Genomic DNA, 20376 nt, shown 5'->3' with positions numbered 1-20376 from the left:
CGGTGAGTATTAAATGTATGCATGCGGCCAGAATAGGGCCTGGCGCGTACATGGGTGCTTACTAATGCTTAGCTATTATTATCCTCATTACCCAAGACAGCACTGGTCTCCTTTCTTCTCCCAGCCCCCTTCACCCTGAACATACGGAGCCCTCCTGGGACCCTCGGCCCCATTGTCCCTCTGTCTAGTCAGCCCTGGTGTGTCTGGTCTGCCCAGACCTGAGGGAGCCTGGTTGCCTGGTGAGGGAAGTGCTATACAGGGAAGTGAAGAGGGAACTGGAAGAGGGAAATGAGACCCCTGAGATGGAGGTAGGATGGCAAGGGAGACCCATTCCAGTTATATCTATTTAGGTGAGCGTTCATTGGACTAAACATAGCCACTTCCCTCACTCTTCAACGTGTCATCTGCCAAACCTGGAGAATGAGGTGGTTGTGGAGACATCAGGGCCCTGGACATCCAGTGTGCGGCGCGGCCATAGAGGCCAGCACATCAGGCCAGCCTACCAGAAACTCTGTTACTTCAGTCACGGCAGGCAGGGCCTCCTCGCCTCTGGTAGGCACCTCATTCCCCTCTAAGTCTCACTTTCCTCCTCTGTGAAACAGGAAAAACAGCACAGCCGGACCAAACCTCTGTGACAACTGAGGTGTGCAAGAAATGACTTATTTTTTCCTGAGAACCAACTTTCCATGGATCCTGAGCGCATATCCCTCTAGGGTGGAGAGGGATCACTGCAGCTATTCTGGCGCCTTCAGTTATCCGCCTACCTGGGGAATGTGCCTAGGCCCTGGGTCTCAGGCAGTGCGCAGGTGACAGGGTCATAGGTCCTCTGCACCCTTCTTAAGGCAGGAATTGAGGCTGAGTCCTCTTTCCTGGGGGCCCCAGTGCCTCCTCCCAGATCCTGCTACACCTACAAACTGTGAGCTCTACCCCTGAGACCTCCCAATGTTGCAGTGATTCTCAGGCTTTGGAAGACAAAAGCCTGGGCGCTGCCACAAACCAGTCCTGAGGCAAGGGGGCCCAGCCCCGCTGTCAGCTTAAGGGAACAAGAAAATGGGGGAATCTAGGAGGAAAGCAATCATGAATATTGTAAAACTGTCTTCTGATAGCACCTGCCAAGGCTGTGTGGAGAGCTTCCTGTAAGGTCCCTAAGAGGGAGCGGACATTTGAGGATGTCTGTCCTCTGCCCCAGCCTGAGCTCCCTGCAAGCACCCTGGGCGTCCTCCTCTTCAGTCAAATCTACCTTGTCTTCTTGTAGCACACATGCCTTAAAGAGTTAACAATAAATATGAGTCCAGTGCCTCCCTGCTCCAGTGAGATTTGTGCCTGAGCAGATCATTCTGTCTTGACCCTAAGGAAGGAGACTTTCAGGCCCAGGTGACAGGCAGTCATGTGGTGGCAGTGCACCTTCCCAGGGATCCCTTCAACTGCAGACACTTTGCTGCCTCTGCCAGCCCCTCCCCAGGCCAGCCGAGTAAGGTCCTTTCAGTGGGCTCTGTAGATCCCAGAACCCTCCAGCGGGGCACATGGGGAGCCCGGGAGCCTGGAGTCCTGACCAGGCCACTGTGCCAGGGGTAGGATTGCAGGGGAAGAAGGTGTGGTAGCTGCTGCCTCTGTGGTCCCAGATAGGGACACTGGCACTGGGCAGATCCCTTTGGAGGGAAGCCCAACTAGTTCTCATCATCTTCCCACAAAGCCCCATGCAGGCCAGGGGAGGAGAAGCATTCAGGACTGGCTGACCCTTGGAGATAGCAGACTCAGCCTGAAAATAGAGGCAGTGGGAGGGTGAGGGGATGTGCGGTCCCAGCCCTGCTGTTTTCAGCCCAAGACTCTGGGAGTGCCTGGCTCCAGTGCCCCTGGGAGCAGGTGCAAGGCCTGTGCATCAGGGGTCACACACCAGGACAACCTCCAGCTAAGTGTGGCCCCAGGGAGCACCAGTTAGAGGCTTATCTATGGAAGGATGAGAATTCCCTTGAAGGGGACATTTAGTAATAAAGGCCCTTGTTGGGGGCTGAGGTAAGGGAGCTCTCACGTCACAAAGTCAGGCGGGCTCACTGTCCTCCCCTGAGCTCAGAGATCAGGGGGTCAGGGACAGCCACTGCTCTCCTGCTCTGGGATCAGGACCTGAGGTCCAGTGTCTCTTCTTAGGAATACAGATCCCAAGGCTGCACCTGGTTTGAAGGTGAGCAGAGATTGTGACTTTCCATTGTTCATTTATTCAACAAACATAGCTTGAGGGCCTACTGTGTGCTGGGCAGGATGATGCATTCTGGGGCAGAGCTTCTCAGATGATCTGTAGGGAAAGACCACAGTTGGTCATTTTTAATTTCTACTCCATCATGGCCTGATACATGGTCTTACTGTGTGGGACCCCTCCACAGTGTGTGCCAGCTGGGATTCGCCATGTGACTTTGACAAATCCAGAATGGTCTATAGTCCACCCATATGTGTGGAAGTGGCTGCAGATTGCCATAGAATTTTCCAAATGCTTACTCAATGCCTACACTGACCTCATTTCAGAGTGATAGTGACGGTGTGCAGCTGCACCTGCCCACAGCCTGCACCTCTTGCAGCAGTGCCCCGGGACACTGGTTCATTCATTCCATCACAGCACTTTCAGGCACTGTTCCAGATGTAGTTGACACAGCAGTGAACAGAGCTGAGTCCCTGCTCTCAGTGATGTTATATTCAGGTCAGGAGAGATGGGTCAAATAAATTAACAAATATATAACGAGTCAAGTTTTGACAACAGCTAAAAAGAAAAATGAATCAGGCTAAGAAGATAGACAGTCAGGGGGTGAGAGCCAGGAAGGTCTCAGTGACAAAGTGACCTTCAAGTTGGGACATGCAAGGAAGAAGTAAGTGAGTCATGCGGATATCTGGGGAAGAGTATTCCAGACAGAGAGAACAGCAAGGGCAGAAGCCCTGAGCCCGAAATACTTTCATCTCTATCGGGGGACCATATGCCCCTGGGGGAAGGGCATCAGAATCACCAGTTGGTGGGGCCTTCTCAACCATAAAACCTCCCCTCATCCACCACCAACAGCAACTCTAAGAAGCCTTCTTTGGAGAGTGACCCTGGCCCCCAAGCCCAAATGCTATTGCTGATGGCGGAATGTCACCTCTCTCCTGTTCTTGGAACAGAGAAGCCATGGAAAATCTCCACAGTTAGGAACACATGTGAGGATGACGTGGTCTCAAGGAGGCCGCAGTCTGTCAGAAGGCAGCAAAGAGCAGCACAGGATTATAAGGGACAGTGAGGACACAGGGCTGGTGCTCCCTGTGGGGGGTCAAAGGGTTATAAGAGGCAGGAGGTCTACTTGGGCAGTGGGCCTTGGGGACACTCTAGGCAGAGGGGCCGGGATGAGAAAGGTGGAGGCTGGGGCAGCTAGAGAGCTAGGGGACCTGAAAGTCATTCCACATGATCGACGGGGTGGCCAGCAGGCTGGTGGTGAGGCCAGAGGGATCAGCAGGGGTCATGTTATGGAGGACTTTGCATGCCACGGGAACGCATTTGGATTTTCTGGTAAGTGTTGTGGAGCCATTGCAGACTTGCAAGCAAGGCAGTGGCAGGATCTATATGGAGAAGGGCCCAGGGGAGGAGATGTGGATGGCGGTGGACCACTGCAGGCAGGGGAGAGCAAGCAAGGGCAGGAGCAGTTGAAGAGGAGGAGCTGGATTCTGGAGATGGTAGGGCTGGAATGGCCTGGACCTGCTGGACACTGGGACCCAGGGAGAGCAAGAGGGAGGAGGAGTCCAGAAAGACCCTGGGGGTTTCTGGCTTGGGCCACTGAGTGCCTTTGGCTGAGACAGGGACACATGAGAAAGAGCAGGTTTATCAGTAGGAGGAGTTTCATTTCAAACATATGTAGTGTGAGGTGGGTCAGAGCCAAGCCCTGGTGACCACCCACAGCCATGACATCAAACAACAGCTCTGTGAAAACCAATAGAACATAATGGAAACCAACAGAACACAATGTAGGCAGAAAACAGACCTTCACCAAGGGCCCAGGTGTCTCATAAGAATAGCTGTGATGTATTCAGCATTTGGTGCATGCCAGGCAGGGGTAGCCACTTACTCACAAGGTGCCATTTAATCCTCACCATGACCCTTCAAGGTAGCTCTCATTATCTCAGTTTTACAAATGAGGAAACTGAGGTTCACAGAAGCTTAGGAACTTGCCCAAAGCAGCAGAGCTGGTGAGAACCATCACACCACGTATCTCCTGCCTCTCACCTGCCCATGGTGGGCTCTGGGGGTTGTCACAGGAAATTAGGATGTTTTAGGAAGGTTGATGACTTTGATCTTGAGGAGACAGCCAGGTCTTACCCAGGGCATCCAGTCGAGAGCTTAATAAATATCTGTGGAATGACTATCCCTCATTCTTCCATGGAAGACTGGGCCCAGGCTGCAGAGGCTGTCAGCCAACCCAGTGTGACACTGATGACACTGTTCCTATGATGCAAGAGTGGAAACATCCCTTTTCCCTCTCCTCCGGAACGAGGGCTCACGCTGTGTGCACACACAGGGATTGTATGGTACTGAGTTTTACTTCCAGGCACTTCAGAGTTGGGCTGGAGGGAGTATGGTGGAAAGAGGCAGGCCTTGGAGCTAACAGGCTGAGGAAACTGAGTGACCTCATCTGAAGCCCACAGCCCCCGACAAGCTCTCTCTGAGCCAGGCTGAGCCAGACAGGCAGTGGCAGGTGCAGGCAGTTCTCTGGTGTTCATGGCTGGCCGCCCAGCCTGTGAGCACTGCAACTATTTCAGGTCCTGCTTTTCCTTGCCTCAACCCCACTTCTGTCTATCCCCCTGGGACTGCAGCAACCTGAAATTGTAAATGCTGCCTTGACTTCACTCTCCTCCCTTACACTCTTCCCTTAGTGGTGTGCCTGACTCCCAGGAAACCTATCCTGCAGAGGAGGGAGACCACCCACCCGATTCCCGGGAGATCCCTCTATAGTTGGCCCAGCCCACTCTTCCTGCCAGGGAGGGTGCCCAGACCTCCCTTTGCAGCTCCCCTCCATGGAGCGGCTGCTCCATGATTCCCCGCGAGTGCCAAGCACAGTCTCCATCAACAGGCCCTTTCACAGAACTGCATGGCTTTGCATTTTAATTATCATATTACCATTTTCTGGAAGAAGGGGAAAGCTTTGGGGTCACAAATTGATAGAAGGAATGAAGGGCAAAATTAAGAATAGCAAATCTAGTCCATGTATGCTGCAGTTTTCCCTTCTATGTGGAAGGGGAAAATCATGCTTTCAGGAAAATTCTCTGAATGACAAGTTTGGAGGATTCTGGAGCCCTAACCACAATAATGAGCCATGTGAGGGCCTCTTCCCTTGCCTCCCACACCTACTCACTTGGAAGTAAAATTACATTATCCTCCATATCATTAATGGAGTGCCCCATTCCCCAGTCTGGCTCCTCCGTAAAGGAACTGTGAATATGAGTGACGCCTCCGCAGTGTGCTGATGGGGAGGGCCCCTGCTCCCAGGAGACGCTTCCAAGGGTGTGAGTGTTGGAGACTAATGGGGGCTGGGTTGTGGGGGTATAGACCCCCTTGTTGTGTAACTCCAGGGAGCACCAATCAGGATAGATCCGTGTATATATATATACACACCTCCTGGAGCTGTGCCGTGCTGCAGCCTGGCCTAGGCTGCAGGCTGGGTCAGTACCGCCTCGGGAGGCTGTGCTTATCTGGGGAGGCCTGGAGGCCAGAGCTCTTAGAAGCTGCCAAGCCAGGGTTCAGATGGCTGCAAGGAGAGCAGTTTCAGCCTGGAGTCCCAACAAGAGAGACCTGCTTCCTCAGTTAGAAATAGCTCTCACCTGGGCCCAGAAGAGGTCGGAGGGTGACAGGGCTAAGGATAGAGTAACATAGAGGATCAGGCTACAGGGTCAGGGCCTGGAGTGTCGGCTGGGCCTTCTGCAGAGTGGGGCTGAGCTGAAACCTCAGCCTCTTACCTGTGCTCCCCACACACAGTGTACCCCACACTCCACTCACCCTATGTAATAGGGTCACGCCCTTTAAGGAGCTGCCTAAAGGGAGCCAATGTGAGGGCAGGTGGGGCGGGCAGGGAACCTTAAAGGAAAATGAATTAAAGAGCAACACTGCCCAGCAAGGGAAGGCATCTGGAGTTCTGAGCAATCCACTCCCATCTCCTACCATCCATCCCCTGCACGGTGGGAGAAGAAAGGTGCCAAAACCAGAAAAACCACCTGGGGACTTTCATTTTGGGTGCCTCAGATCCTTCATGTATTCAACCCATTCTCATCTCTGGAAGTCGAGTAATGAAAAAAAAAAAAAGGGCAAAAATCCCCATGCTTCATGGAGTTTATATTCTAGTGGGGAAGATAGATAATGAACAAGATTTCATATATATAATATATATAGATATGGTATTTAAGCTAAGAGTAAGTGCTAAGAAGACCAAATTAAGCAGAGCAGAGGAACATGAAATGCTGGAGATAGCTCGCATTACACTTGGTGGCCAGAAAAGGCCTCGGTGAAGGAATTTTGAGTAAAGACCTGTGGAAAGTGAGGGAGTGGCAGTGCGGGGGCGTGTAGGTGTGGAGGTGGGTGGGCATTCCATCAGTAGGTGTGAATGTCCTGAGGCATGCCTGAGCAACAGCAGGGAACCCAGCGTGGCTGCAGGGAAGAGAGCAAGGGTGAGCTCGGAGAGCGCAGACGCATGCTGGGGACCACGTTTGCTCCCACAGGAGAAGCTGGAGTATTTCTTCCTCATCGTCTTCTCGATTGAAGCCGCCATGAAGATCATTGCCTACGGCTTCTTATTCCACCAGGATGCTTACCTGCGCAGCGGCTGGAATGTGCTGGACTTCACCATTGTCTTCCTGGGGTGAGAGCTGGGTATGGGGAGACTGGAGGTCAGACCCTCACTGGGGACTCTGTGCCCACTGCCACCACCACCAGCCTCTTAGAGGTGGGGCGGGACTCCAGCGGCCACCACCACCAGCCTCTTAGAGGTGGGGCGGGACTCCAGCGGCCACCACCACCAGCCTCTTAGAGGTGGGGCGGGACTCCAGCGGCCACCACCACCAGCCTCTTAGAGGTGGGGCGGGACTCCAGCGGCCACCACCACCAGCCTCTTAGAGGTGGGGCGGGACTCCAGCGGCCACCACCACCAGCATCTTAGAGGTGGGGCGGGACTCCAGCGGCCACCACCACCAGCCTCTTAGAGGTGGGGCGGGACTCCAGCGGCCACCACCACCAGCCTCTTAGAGGTGGGGCGGGACTCCAGCGTTGTGCTAACCACTGCGTGGAGCAGCCTCTGTTAGAGGCTGGCCTGGCAAGGGTGTTGTCCATGCTGTGGAGAGTGGGTCATTGCTCCTGACCCTGCCCGCAGGTCACAGTCTCCTTCCCTGGCTAGATGCTATAAATTCCATTATCCTCCTCACATCACGCAAATTTGGAAATGATATGGAAGGTTCCACTGGCCAGCAGTTTCTGGATGTTCATTAGTTTCTCACCCTCTGTCATTTATTAGTTTATTCCATGGACCTGTATCGAGTACCTGTTATTCGGGTTCACAAAACGGACATTTATTAACTGTATTAGTTTGCTAGGGCTGCCATAATAACATTCCACAGATTGGGAAACTGAAACAACAGCAATCTATTTCTCACAGTTCTGGAGCCTGGAAATTCAAGGTCAAGATGCTGGCAGGTTTGGGTTCACACGGTCTCTCCTCTGTGCATGCACATCCTTGGTGTCTCCTTGTGTGTCCAGAGTTCCTCTTCTTATAAGGACACCAGGAAAACTGGATGAGGGCCCACCCTAACAACCTCATTTCATCTTCACCACCTCTTTAAAGACCCTGTCTCCAAATACAACCACATTCTGACATGCTAGGGGTTAGGGCTTCAGCATATGAATTTAGAGGGAACATAACTCTACCCATAGCATTACCGTAACTACCACGTAATGATAACAATAGCATTTATCAAGTACTTAATATGTGCCTACATGCACCGTCTCATTTAATTCTCACCACAATCCTGTTTTCCCTCATTTTATGAATAAGGAAGCTAAAGAACAGAAAAGTCAAGCAACTTGCCCAAGGTCACACAGCTAGCTGGTGGCAGGGCTGGGATTCAAGCCAAAGCAGTCTCGGTTCCAGAGCCTGCATGCTTAACCAGAATGCTGTCCTTTAGTTCTGAAAGGATGGTGTTGGTTACCTGATAGCCATCCAGTGCTACTTTTGGCTCAACGGGGAAAATAGAAGAATTCTGAAGAATTCTGTGAATCGGCCTCTGCCTTTACAAACTGCCCTGGTTAGAAGCCAAGACAAGTGCGTACAGAATAATAGAGTGCAGAAAGCAAAACCTCACAGCGCATTGTTGTTTCATATGCAATGTGTCCCAGGGAGTTCTGCCGTTAGAAGGATTCGGAGGCAAAGGAATTTGAGGTAGACTTCAAAGGATAATGGAAATTTGAGTAAATTAAGAGAGGAAGAGGAGGCTAGTAGGAAAGAAAATAAAGGGCATTATCAAAAAGTGCAGCCAGGAGGAAAAGCATGCAGGGAGAACTTGCTATGGAGTTTCTTCTCTGGGTCACCACTGAGTGTGATACAGGTAACCTCCAGCCCATGTAGGGGGTGCTCAGCCCTAGGGCCAGGGACTACACCTGTGGCACACATACCTCAACCCCGTTGAGCATGCAAAGTAGACCTCACAAGTGGAGCACCACTCTTTTCCCTGAGTATGAACTTGATGTCAGAATCCTTTTAAGTGAAATTCCCCAGGTAAGCATGATCAGATCATTTGTTAGTTGATGAACCATATTTGCCGTCTCTCCCCTAGGCCTTTCCACAGGTGCTCGAGCATGGACAGGACACAGGGCCCCAGACCACTGGGGCAGTGGCTTTTCCAACCCCTGGACCCCTTCTCTCCCTCTTCTCCATTCTAGGGTCTTCACCGTGATTCTGGAACAGGTTAACGTCATCCAAAGCAACACAGCCCCAATGAGCAGCAAAGGAGCCGGCTTGGATGTCAAGGCCCTCAGAGCCTTCCGAGTGCTCAGACCCCTCCGGCTGGTGTCGGGGGTGCCTAGTGGGTGGCAGTGTCCCTGCAGATCCCTTTCTCCTCTCCCTTCCTGTTCCCTTGTCCCCAGTTCTGGGTCCCCTTCCTACCTTGACATCTCAGAGGCTTCCCAGGATTTATAGGGAGGGAGGGCCGTGAGACCAAGTGGAGGTGACTCCTCTTTTCCCCTCCCTGGCTGCCTCTGCAGGCCTGCAGGTGGTCCTGAACTCCATCTTCAAGGCCATGCTCCCCCTCTTCCACATCGCCCTGCTGGTCCTCTTTATGGTCATCATCTATGCCATCATCGGGCTGGAGCTCTTCAAGGGCAAGATGCACAAGACCTGCTACTTCACTGGCACAGGTGAGCTTCCAGGGAAAGTGGGACTGTGGGACAGGGCCTAGGACGGCTCAGAAGGGGAAGCCACCCTAGCTGGTGAAGGAGCCCAGGGCTTCATTGCCACCCACATCTGTTGACCTTGGGAATGGGCTTTTCCGGGATAGGGGGGACTTGGAGGAAGGACAGCTCTACTGGGGTCAGTGAGCCAAGAAAGTGAGCAGGGGCCTGGGCCACAGCTTGTTCTGAAAAACCCTTACCCCCTACTCCACATGCAATGTGGTATATTCCAGGCTCTCTGAGCCAGTGGTAGATGGAGACACAGGCATGGGATAAGCTTGAATTTCTATGTGTACTTTTCCTGTCACATAGTTTTAGCTTTAGTCTGAGCTGCCCCTCAGAGCAGGCACCCAGAATAGGGTCTGAATGGGACCTCAGAAAAAACGCCCAAGAGCCAAAGGCAGTCATTTGTTGAGTTTCCAGAAATAACCTACATTGAAGCCCAGATATTCTTGAGCTGAACCAGCAGTTCTCAAACTTTTTGGCCTCAGGACCCCTTTTCTCTCTTATAAATTACTGAGGACCTCAGAGAGCTTTTGTTTATATAGGTTTTGATCTGTTGATATTCATGGTATGAGAAATGAAAACCAAGGAACATGTCACAATATTAATTTATTAATTCACTTTTAAAGAACAGTAAGAAACCCATGACATGAGAACACAAATAGTACATTTATAATAAAAAATAACTAGATTTTCCAAAACCAGCAATATTTGGTGAGAAGAGTGGTGACGCTGTTTTACACTTTTTGTAAATCTCTTCAATGCCTGACTTGATAGAGGCTGCTGGACTCTCACATCAACTTCTGTGTGCGCGTGCTGCCACATCACACCTCATGCAGCCACTGGAAAATTCCAGTCTACATTGTTGAGAGAATGAGAGACAGATGGGCAACTAACATCTTAGCACTACTTTGAAAATCGTTTTGGTCAGGCCAGCACCCTGAAAAAGTATGGGGTCCCGCTCTGAGACTGGCTGCTCTACCCTGCCAGCAGCTCGATGGGACTTAGCCTCCTCCATGAGTCCTGGCATTGAACTCACCAGAATAACTCTCCTTGACCTTCAGTGTCTCAGGAAACTCTACTCACCTCCTCATGACCACTGACAACAAAGGGACAGTCAACACCAGTCCCAAACCCAACTCACAAGAGTAAACTCTGGTCCAGCTTTCAGGGGTTATATTCCTAGACCCCTCCCATCTCAGCCTCTTCCCATCACCACCACAATCTACACCCTATAATAGGCATTATCAGGATGGATAGGAGGGGACCTTCGATCACATCTTCAACCCAAATTTGGAGGTCTCAGTGGTGTTCTCATGACATCTTGAGGAATGCTGAGCAGCAGTGCTCAAAAGCCCCTCTCAGATCAGGGCTTCTGACTTCATGGGGTCAAGGCCCCCTCAGAACCATCAGTGTCCTCTCCTTTCCATCTTCAGAGCATTGAGCCTACATGCTAAATAGGTTAATAGCCTACACGGTAAATAGGTGAGGCAGGGTGTTCCAGTTCTGATAAGCCAATCTAATCTCTGAACACAAAAGGAGACTGTAAAACATCCTAAGATGAAAGGGGATGCAGGATGTCATCAGAAGTACAGGATTTTAGAGACAAGAAAGCGTCATCCAGGGGAACAAAGGAGAGTGCAGGCTCGGGCCTGGCGGGAACTTCCCTTGAGTGCAGACCCCTGCCCCGTCAGCTGGATGTCTTGTACAGCTCAGCCCAGTGCTTTTGGAGCTTCTCCAATTTCACCTCCCAGACAGAACTCTCAAGTCAGAACATGTGAGCCCTCCACCTCCAGCCTTACTCCAGCCAGGCAGCTGCCTTCTTTTTTAAAGTTCTGTGGGGACAAATGACACTCAGATTACTCCTCTTTCATGGGTTGCACTGCATAGGACAATTAATCCTAGAAGCTGACCCTGCCATGAGGGCCGGGGGCCCAAGACATAATTCCTGCTGCCTGTAGCCATCCTCAGCCCCAGGCATTCCTCTTCACTGTCACCATCTGCTCCGTGTGAAGCTGTCTTTTGCGTTTTCAGCAGAGTGTCTTTAGACTTACTGCTCAATTCTCTTAAACTGCTCTTATACACCTTTCCTCCTGTCATTGTCCACCTACTACTGTTGTCTGATGCTCCCTCTGCCTTCTGTCTCCAGATATCGTGGCCACAGTGGAGAATGAGGAGCCATCGCCCTGTGCCAGGACAGGCTCAGGGCGCCGGTGCACCATCAATGGCAGTGAGTGCCGGGGTGGCTGGCCAGGGCCCAACCATGGCATCACCCACTTTGACAACTTCGGCTTCTCCATGCTCACCGTGTACCAGTGCATCACCATGGAGGGATGGACTGACGTCCTTTACTGGGTGGGTCTGGGCCCGGGCCTGCCAGAACCATCTCCCTTCATCCACAGGTTTGCAAGGGAGCGGGGAGGGAGGGCTTGCCAGTCCACACAGGAGGCCAGTCTCTGACTTGAGTGACCCCAGCTCCCTTTTGCTCCTCCCTGGGGAATCTATATAGGATGTGTGTCCCCTTCTGGTTCCCAGGTATGTGCCCCAGCATCTTATGGGGAAATCCCCATGATACAGTATGTCTATGCAGGATCCAAGGGGCGGGTGAAGAATGGAAACCAGGAAAAACCTGGCTGTGAGTGACTTAATTCTGATGGCTTAGAATTTCAGACTTTTTGAGGAATGAAGGGCTCTTTGAGTCTTTTTCCTTTCCTCTGCAAGACTGCTTTCCCATATAACTATTATAAGATATTAGTTTCCTTACCCGTAAAATAAGGATAGTAACACTGTCTATATCAGAGTTAGTGGGAGAATTGCAACAGTGCCTGGCACACGGTCAAGACTCCATAAGAGTTTCTTTGTTGGAGTATATTATTTATTTGGTGTTTGTTAAGAGCTAGTTAGATTTCTTATTTCATCCTTCAATGATGGAAGGCATTGCTCCCATTTTATAGATAAGGAAACTGAGGCTCAGAGAGAGTAAAATAACTTGCCCATGGTTAAGAACTTAGTGAGCAACAGAGCCAAGAATCGAACTCTGATCCCCCTGGCTCCAATCCGGAATTAACCACAATATGATGCTGCCTATTAGGGGGGTGGGGGGATTGTAAAACTGTCAAATGCTTTGCAAATATAAAGGATTCGTGTAAATATTTATTGTAAGTGTGTATTAGGAGAGCAAATTATTTAAAATATCAAAGGACTGTCACATGTATGATTTCACCTCTGTTTCAAGCCTGTGAGGAGAGACAGCCCATGTCATTATCACCATTAGGCGGATGGGAATAATGATCAGAGATGTTAGGTGACTTCTCCAGGGTCACAGAGGTTGTTCACGTGAAAAATCTTGGCTTTAAATAAATCAACTGGAGGTAGAGTCTATGAGGGAGGTTAAACACTCTTGGTTGGAGGGAAATTAGGTCAGTCTTGCCCGGACCAGGTAGGCAGTCAGCAAGTCCTCCCTAGGGAGATCCTTTCAGACCAGATCCTAGTCCTCAGGCTGGAAAAGTCCTTCCAGACTAGTCCTCAGGTGAGGAAAAATGTCCACTCACTGTCCCAGGGCGGCTTCTCTCCTTGTGCCCCAGGGTTGGGTGGAGTCTTAATAAGCAGACTTGGGGAAGGGGAGCCAAGCCCTCAACTCAGAGAATCACACCTCTGTCCTGACCAGGTCAATGATGCCATCGGGAATGAGTGGCCCTGGATCTATTTTGTCACCCTCATTCTGCTGGGATCCTTCTTCATCCTCAACCTGGTGCTGGGTGTCCTGAGCGGGTAAGAAAGTTCAAAGGTAGCCAGGGGGGAAAGGAGAAAGAGGAGGAGGGGAGAAGGAGGAGGAAGGAAAAAGAACGGAGGGAAAAGAAACAGGAGGGGTGGGTAGGGGTAGGGAGGAGGAGGAGAGAAAGGAGGAGGAGGAAGGAGTGGAGCAGGGCAGGGGGCTGTGGGTGAGGCCCTCGGCTCATCCCTGGGTTCCCTGCCATCTCAGCTGGGCCAAGAGTGCTTCCTTCCTGGTGAGCAGGAAGAGAGGAGATACACACAAGAGCCCTTCAATTTTTAATTTGCCTTTCTCCTCCTCCTCAAGTCTTCCCCCATTCTCGGCCCTCCTGTCACTCTGCTTTGACACTCCTCAGTGAAGCCTCTGAGACTCCAACCTCCTGGCCCTGGGAGTGCTTTAAGTGGAGCCTCAGCACTAAGAGGCAGTGGGGCTTTCGGTTAAGCACACGGACTCTGGAGCTAGAATGCCCACATTTAAATCCCAGCACTACTGCTTGGTGGCTGTGTGACCTTTACCTAATTACCTAACTTCTCTGTGCCTTAATTTCCACATCGGCCACATAAGAATTATTTCAGTTTCTATCTCATAGGGTTGTTGTGAGGATTAAATAAGTTAATACGTATAAAGTACTTAGAGCAGAGTCCAGCACAAAATAAGCACTAAATACTAATGGTTATTATTAATGAGAGCTGTTCTCTTTGAGACAGTCCTGCTGTCATCTCTCCACCCACCCCAGCACAGCAGAGAGGCTAGAAGTCACCATCAGCCTTCTTCCCCATTGGTATCACCCCATTCCAGAAGCTTCCCTCCAGGTAGTCTGTAGATAGAATTCTGGGAGACTGTGAACTTGGATAGGAAACACTTATCTTTATTTTTCACAACTGTAACTGAAATTTAGTGTTTCCTTTAGTAACGAACATAGGCAACAAACCACAGTGCTATTAGCAGGGCCTATGACTTGTCCTAATAGAAATCATGTCACATTACAGTTGTGAATAGTATTTACACTAATTACTCCATACTTTGAAATTATGATAGATACCAGACCTGCAGCTAGATCTTGCTAGTTAATGAGTTAATGAAAAAGCAAATGTATTACTCAATCATAATTTTTTTGCATTTTAATAACTGTATTTTAACATGCAGTCAAGTGCTGCATGAAGACATTTCAGTCAATGACGGGCTGCATCCACAACAGTGGGGCGCTAAGATTGTACTGTATTTTTACTGTACCTTTTCTATGTTTAGTTATGTTTAGATCCACAGATACTTACAATCGCTTATGGTGTGCAGTACAGTAACATGCTGTCCAGGTTTGTAGGTTAGGAGCAATAGGCTATGCCATATAGTCTAGATGTGTAGTCGGCTCTCCCATCTAGGTTTGTGTAAATACGCTCTTGATGTCTGCACAGAGACGAAGTCACCTAACAATGCCTTTCTCAGAACGCATCCCAGTGATTAAGTGAAACCTGACTGCAACTGACTTCTTTGTCATGCTTTGGTTTTATTTTGTGCATTTCACATTATTCTGAAGACAGATCCATAGGCTTCACTGGACTTTCAAAGGGTCCATGGCACAAACTGATCAAGACCCCCTCCCTGGACCCCGCCTGACCAGGGCGACTCGACCTGCCCTGTGGGCCAACCCTCCTGGCTGCCAGGCGCAGCTCCTCAGAGCCCACGCCTGTGCTGCCGTCTTCCCCCCTGCCCCGCAGGGAAGGTGGCCATAGCCCAGGGCTGCCCTCTGCTGGCCTGAAGATCCCTCGCGACGCCTCGGGTCCTTTTCTTCCAGCCCTGCCACCTGGTTCCTCCGAGTCCCAGGAGAATTTTCCCAGGCCTTTGGTCTGTACAAAACTAAATTTCTAAGGTAGTCTGAAGGGTTGGGGCAGTACGGCCAATTTGAGGCTCCGTGGTTGATTCAGTTAGGCAATGGACTGCCTTGTCATTCACCCCTAATGTGCAAGGGGAACCCCAAAACAAGGCAGGAGACAACGAGATGGATGAGAAGAAAGAAATGAGGAAGGGGCAAGGAGTGCTCCAGGGTGTTCCTGGAGGGTGGGGATAGGTGAGCGGGAAGTGAGAGGGGCTGTCTCTCAGCCACCTTGAGGGGCACCTGGACCCCAGGCAACACCCTGGGCCCAGAAAAAGGAGCACTCCAGCCACAGAATGGGCTTGTCTGTCCTCACAAAGCTCAGTCTTTCCCTGACCCTGTTCCCTCTTCTCCTCCCCTCCTGGCTTATCCATCCCATTTCAGGGAATTCACCAAGGAGCGGGAGAAGGCCAAGTCCAGGGGAACCTTCCAGAAGCTCCGGGAGAAGCAGCAGCTAGATGAGGACCTTCGGGGCTACATGAGCTGGATCACGCAGGGCGAGGTCATGGACGTTGAGGACTTCAGAGAAGGTTTGGGCCCAAAGGCTGGGGTCAGCACTCACCTCACTCTCTGACTCCTACCCCTGGGCCACACCTTGCATTTGGGCTCCATGGACAGCACTACCTCATTTAACCCCCCAGCAAGCCTGGGAGGCCCACTGAGCAAGTCCAACATTCATCCTTTGAGGGTGAGTGACTTGCCTAAAGCAAAATGGCTCAAAATGGTAGGATCCAGGTGTGACCAGAGCTCTTCCCAAAGGTACATACTGCCCATCCTCACGGCCCTTCCCCTGCAGATAAAGTGGGCTCTTTGTTTCTTGGAACTCTCAATCTCTGGAAAGCACCAAGAAATCCAGGCCTACCTAGGACCCATTGTCGCAGATGTCTCTGGTCAACGGGCCCTTGTCTCGGTGCCCAGCCCAGGTGTGTCCAGCCCAGAGGGGCCCTGAAGGCTGGCTGACTCTTTCTGTCCTATCTCCAGGAAAACTGTCTTTGGATGAAGGTGGCTCTGACACAGAGAGCCTGTATGAAATTGCAGGCTTGAACAAAATCATCCAGTTCATGTGAGTATCTGCCCACTGCCCCAGGACCCTCCCAACCCCCAGCTCCCTGAGACATGAGGGTAGAGTCCAGTTACTTCCCCTCAGTGGTTTCAGAGTCACTTGTCTAATCCTTTAGAAAGGCAACCTTTTTAAGAAAACAGGGCCAGTTCCTGCTCTGAGGGACTCCACAGGGACCAGACCTTCGGGGAATGTGCGATCAGAGGGGTCCTGAGCAGTGACCTATTTATATAGCACATAAGAAGGACACTGGGAGCCTCTGGGAGCAGTGAGCATGCTTGCTGCTGCTTCACCCTGATCAGGGCGGAGCTGGGTGAGGTCATTTGTGTTGGAAACCTCCGAGAGGGAAGAGGGAAAGTGTATGCAGTAGCGGCTGCACAACCCGGGAGCCCTTCAGGAAGGAGGCTGGAGGCAAGAGCACACTCCACGCTCTCTCGCCTTTGTCTTAAGAGGAGGGTTGGTTTGTTTGGTTGTCTGTTTCCTTTTACAAATTCACACTTAATTATGATTTTGAAAGATCAAACAATAGAGCTATACATCAAAGAAAAGATGAAGGTCCCCAGTGCTCTTCAAAGAGGTAACCATGGTAACAGATGTGTAGCCTCTAAGATCTTTTCTGTGCTTTCCTCCCTCTTGTACACACACACACGCGCCAGGATTTTTTTTGTTTTTGATTTTTTACACAATGGGGTTGTTTATGTTAACTACTGTCACTATAGGGACTAGAAGAGTGCCTAGCACATATGAGGTGTTGCCAAAAATTTGTCAAGTAAATGAATATAATATACACTAAAGGATAATCCAATAAAGGATTATCTAGTGACTTACTTTTTTTTTACTTAGAATTATCTATGAAGAGCAATTTTCAGAACAGATTCACTTTCTTTTGTGTATCTTTGGATGTAAAATATTCCACAGGATGAATATACCATAATGTAGTTAATCTTTGCCCTCTTTGGCAATACAAATAGTGCTGCAGGGAACAGCTGTGGATGAGTATGACCATTTCTGCCGAAGGAACTCTAGAAATAGACTTGCTGGATCAAAGGGTATAGCTACTCCCAGCTCCTCGGGAGTCTGAGGTGGGAGGATCACCTGAGCACAAGAGTTCAAGTCCAGTCTGGGCAACCTAGAAAGACCTGTCTAAATAAATAAATAATAAAACATTAAAAAACAGAACATATATATTTTAAATTTTGGTAAGTGCTGCCAATTCATCCCAAAAGATTGTACTGTCAAAGCTCATTTCCCCTCACCCTCCCCAGATAATATTAATTTGTTGAAGAGTGGCCTCGGATAATGGGCAAAACGTGGCATCTCAGAGTTGCTTTAATTAAAATTAAACCACACGGAGCGTCTGCTCCTTGCCAGGCACTTGTGCTAAGCATTTTGCGTGCATCCTCTCATTCCATTACCTCGGAGGTTTGCGTCACTATTGCTCTTCTGTGAAAGATGGAGGATTTTACTCAGTCTGGATCCCCAGCTCATGCCCTGAGCTTCTCTCATGTGGCTGGAGGAAGAGGAGTGGTCAGCTATGCATGGCTGGAGTTTGTATGAAGGTAGCTTGGACAGGTGTGGTGTAGACCAGCGCAGCACTGTGCACCATCATCTGTCCCCTCCCTTAGCCGGCACTGGAGGCAGTGGAACCGAATCTTTCGCTGGAAGTGCCACGACATCGTGAAGTCCAAGGTCTTCTATTGGCTAGTGATTCTCATCGTTGCCCTCAACACCCTGTCTATCGCCTCAGAGCACCACAACCAGCCTCTCTGGCTGACCCGTTTACAAGGTGAGGCAGAACGGAGTGAAGCCGGGAGGAGGGCACATGTGGCTGTGGCTTGATGTCAAAGTCAGCCAATGGCACTGCAGGTTTTGCAGAAGAGGTTAATTAGATATTGACATCATTTTCTAAAAATTATGGACCATGAGTGTTGGATTATATGACCAAATCCACTCCTTTCACGGGGGTAAAACGAAAACCTCAAGTGGCAAAGCAACGTACCCAATTTTCCTCTTCATGGCATTGTAACTTACCAAGGGCAGTAAAAGCAATAGGCTGGGACAGGTGCTTGCCCAGGTGTCCAGGCAGATTATTCTAATCACAGATCCCTGGACATAAAATTGCTAGTAATTTAGAACTCTAAGCACCCAAGTTCAAATTCTACTACAAAAACAACAATCTTTCACCAACTATTTATTGAGTGCATCCTGTATGTAAGGTACAGGAAAAGAACTCAGGATACAGAGAACACTTAGACACTGCTCCCAGCTTCAAGGAGCTTACTTAGCCAGAGGGAAAGACTGATGTTAATAAATAATTCCAAGTCAATACAAGGAGGGCAATGATAGAGGTAAATACAAAATAGCAGCAAGAGGAGAATCACAGTAGAGACACTGGAGCTCTGTGGATCTTAAAGGATAGGTAGACAAGCCCCAGGTAGTCAAAGGGAGGAGGGAATCCTGCAGAAGGAACAGTGTGTGCAAAGAGATGAAGATGTAAAACAGTTTAGTGAATTCAGTAAGCCATAAGAACATTGCATGTGACTAAGAGAGATGTTTGCTCACATGTTTGCCTTGTGTTAGGCCATTCTTGCATTGCTATAAAAAAAATACCTGAGGCTGGGCGTGGTGACTGACACCTGTAATCTCAGCACTTTGGGAGGCTGAGGCGGGCGGATCACAAGATCAACAGATTGAGACCATCCTGGCCAACATGGTGAAACCCCATCTCTACTAAAAATACAAAAATTAGCTGGGCGTGGTGGCTTGTACCTATAGTCCCAGCTACTCGGGAGGCTGAGGCAGGAGAATCATTTGAATCCGGAAGGGGGAGGTTGCAGTGAGCTGAGATTGCACCACTGCACTCCAGCCTGGTGACAGAGCGAGACTGTCTCAAAAAAAAAAAAAAAAAAAAAAAAAAAAAGGCCGGGTGCGGTGGCTCAAGCCTGTAATCCCAGCACTTTGGGAGGCCGAGACGGGCGGATCACGAGGTCAGGAGATCGAGACCATCCTGGCTAACATGGTGAAACCCCGTCTCTACTAAAAAATACAAAAAACTAGCCAGGCAAGGTGGCGGGCGCCTGTAGTCCCAGCTACTCGGGAGGCTGAGGCGGGAGAATGGCGTAAACCCGGGAGGCGGAGCTTGCAGTGAGCTGAGATCCGGCCACTGCACTCCAGCCTGGGTGACAGAGCGAGACTCTGTCTCAAAAAAAACAAAAAGCACCTGAGACTGGGTAATTTATAAAGAAAATAGGTTTGGTTGGCTCACAGTTCTGCAGGCTTTACAGCAAACATGGGCTGGCATCTGCTCAGCTTCTGAGGAGGCCTTGGGAAGCCTATAGTCACGATGGAAGAAAGGGAGGGCAGGCACATCACATGGTGAACACAGGAGCAAAAGAGAGAAAAACTGGGAGGGGAGGTGCCACACACTTTTAAATGACAGGTTTTGTGGTGAACTCAGAGTGAGCTCACTTAACACCAAAGAAATGGCCCAAGCGATTCATGAGGAATCCGTCCCCGTAATCCAAACACCCTCCACCAGGCCCCAGCTCCAGCACTGGGAATTACATTTCCACAAGAGATTTGGGCAGGGCTATCTATCCAAACGATATCAGGCCTTATATGTGTTGGACTTTACACTTTAGGCAATGGAAAGCCAATGAGAAGTTAAAAACAGGAATATAGTGTGATCAGACTCAAGTCTTGGAAAGCTCAGTCTTGGTGGAAGGTCAATAAGTCAGCCTCGTCCACGTGGTAGATGTTCCCCTGGGTGTGGAGCTTTGGACCCTGAGAGGAATAGGATATGAGAAAAGAAGGACCCGTTCCAGCAACACCGTGGACAAGCTCAGTACCCTCCCCGCAACAAACATGTAACAATGCTGCGTAAGGCATAAGAACCATGTTTCCCGGAATGAAAAGGAAGTCTTTGAGTGGCAGAAACAAAGAAGTGACCCAAAACCAGAGCAGCGAGCTTGTGAACTGACTTCCAAGGACATTTTAGACCTAGGCCTAAATCCTAATGGGTAGCAGCTGGGTTCCTAAGGCCTGTGCAGGGCTGGAGACAGGGCCCTGGGCCTGCATGAGGTGGGAACTGGAACTGTCACACCTACACAGAGCCAGGGCCCTGGAAAGGCTGCCCCCGTGGAAGGGAAGCCAAAATCTCACTGGGCCAGGAAACGAGCTTGGAAGTTTATTCCTGCTAGAGGCCCTGGGAGAAGGGAAAAATGTCTCAAGTGAAAAAT

General features: G+C 50.2%; 1 protein-coding gene across 2 annotated transcripts in view; it reads left to right on the top strand.

The window, feature by feature from the left end:
• Positions 1-20376, top strand: part of CACNA1S (calcium voltage-gated channel subunit alpha1 S) — a 74504-nt gene that overhangs the window by 11805 nt on the left and 42323 nt on the right. For both annotated transcript variants that reach the window (XM_045394692.2, XM_005540371.4), the window contains exons 3-10: positions 6718-6857; positions 8927-9069; positions 9248-9400; positions 11586-11791; positions 13104-13207; positions 15463-15608; positions 16060-16141; positions 17764-17924. In XM_045394692.2, the coding sequence (XP_045250627.2) occupies positions 6718-6857; positions 8927-9069; positions 9248-9400; positions 11586-11791; positions 13104-13207; positions 15463-15608; positions 16060-16141; positions 17764-17924 (1135 nt within the window). The remainder of the gene's footprint in view (positions 1-6717; positions 6858-8926; positions 9070-9247; positions 9401-11585; positions 11792-13103; positions 13208-15462; positions 15609-16059; positions 16142-17763; positions 17925-20376) is intronic.

The sequence above is a fragment of the Macaca fascicularis genome, chromosome 1, assembly GCF_037993035.2.
Source record: "Macaca fascicularis isolate 582-1 chromosome 1, T2T-MFA8v1.1".
NCBI lineage: Eukaryota > Metazoa > Chordata > Mammalia > Primates > Cercopithecidae > Macaca > Macaca fascicularis.
Note: the sequence above shows the minus strand (reverse complement) of the source record. Positions and strands in the feature narration are given on the sequence as shown.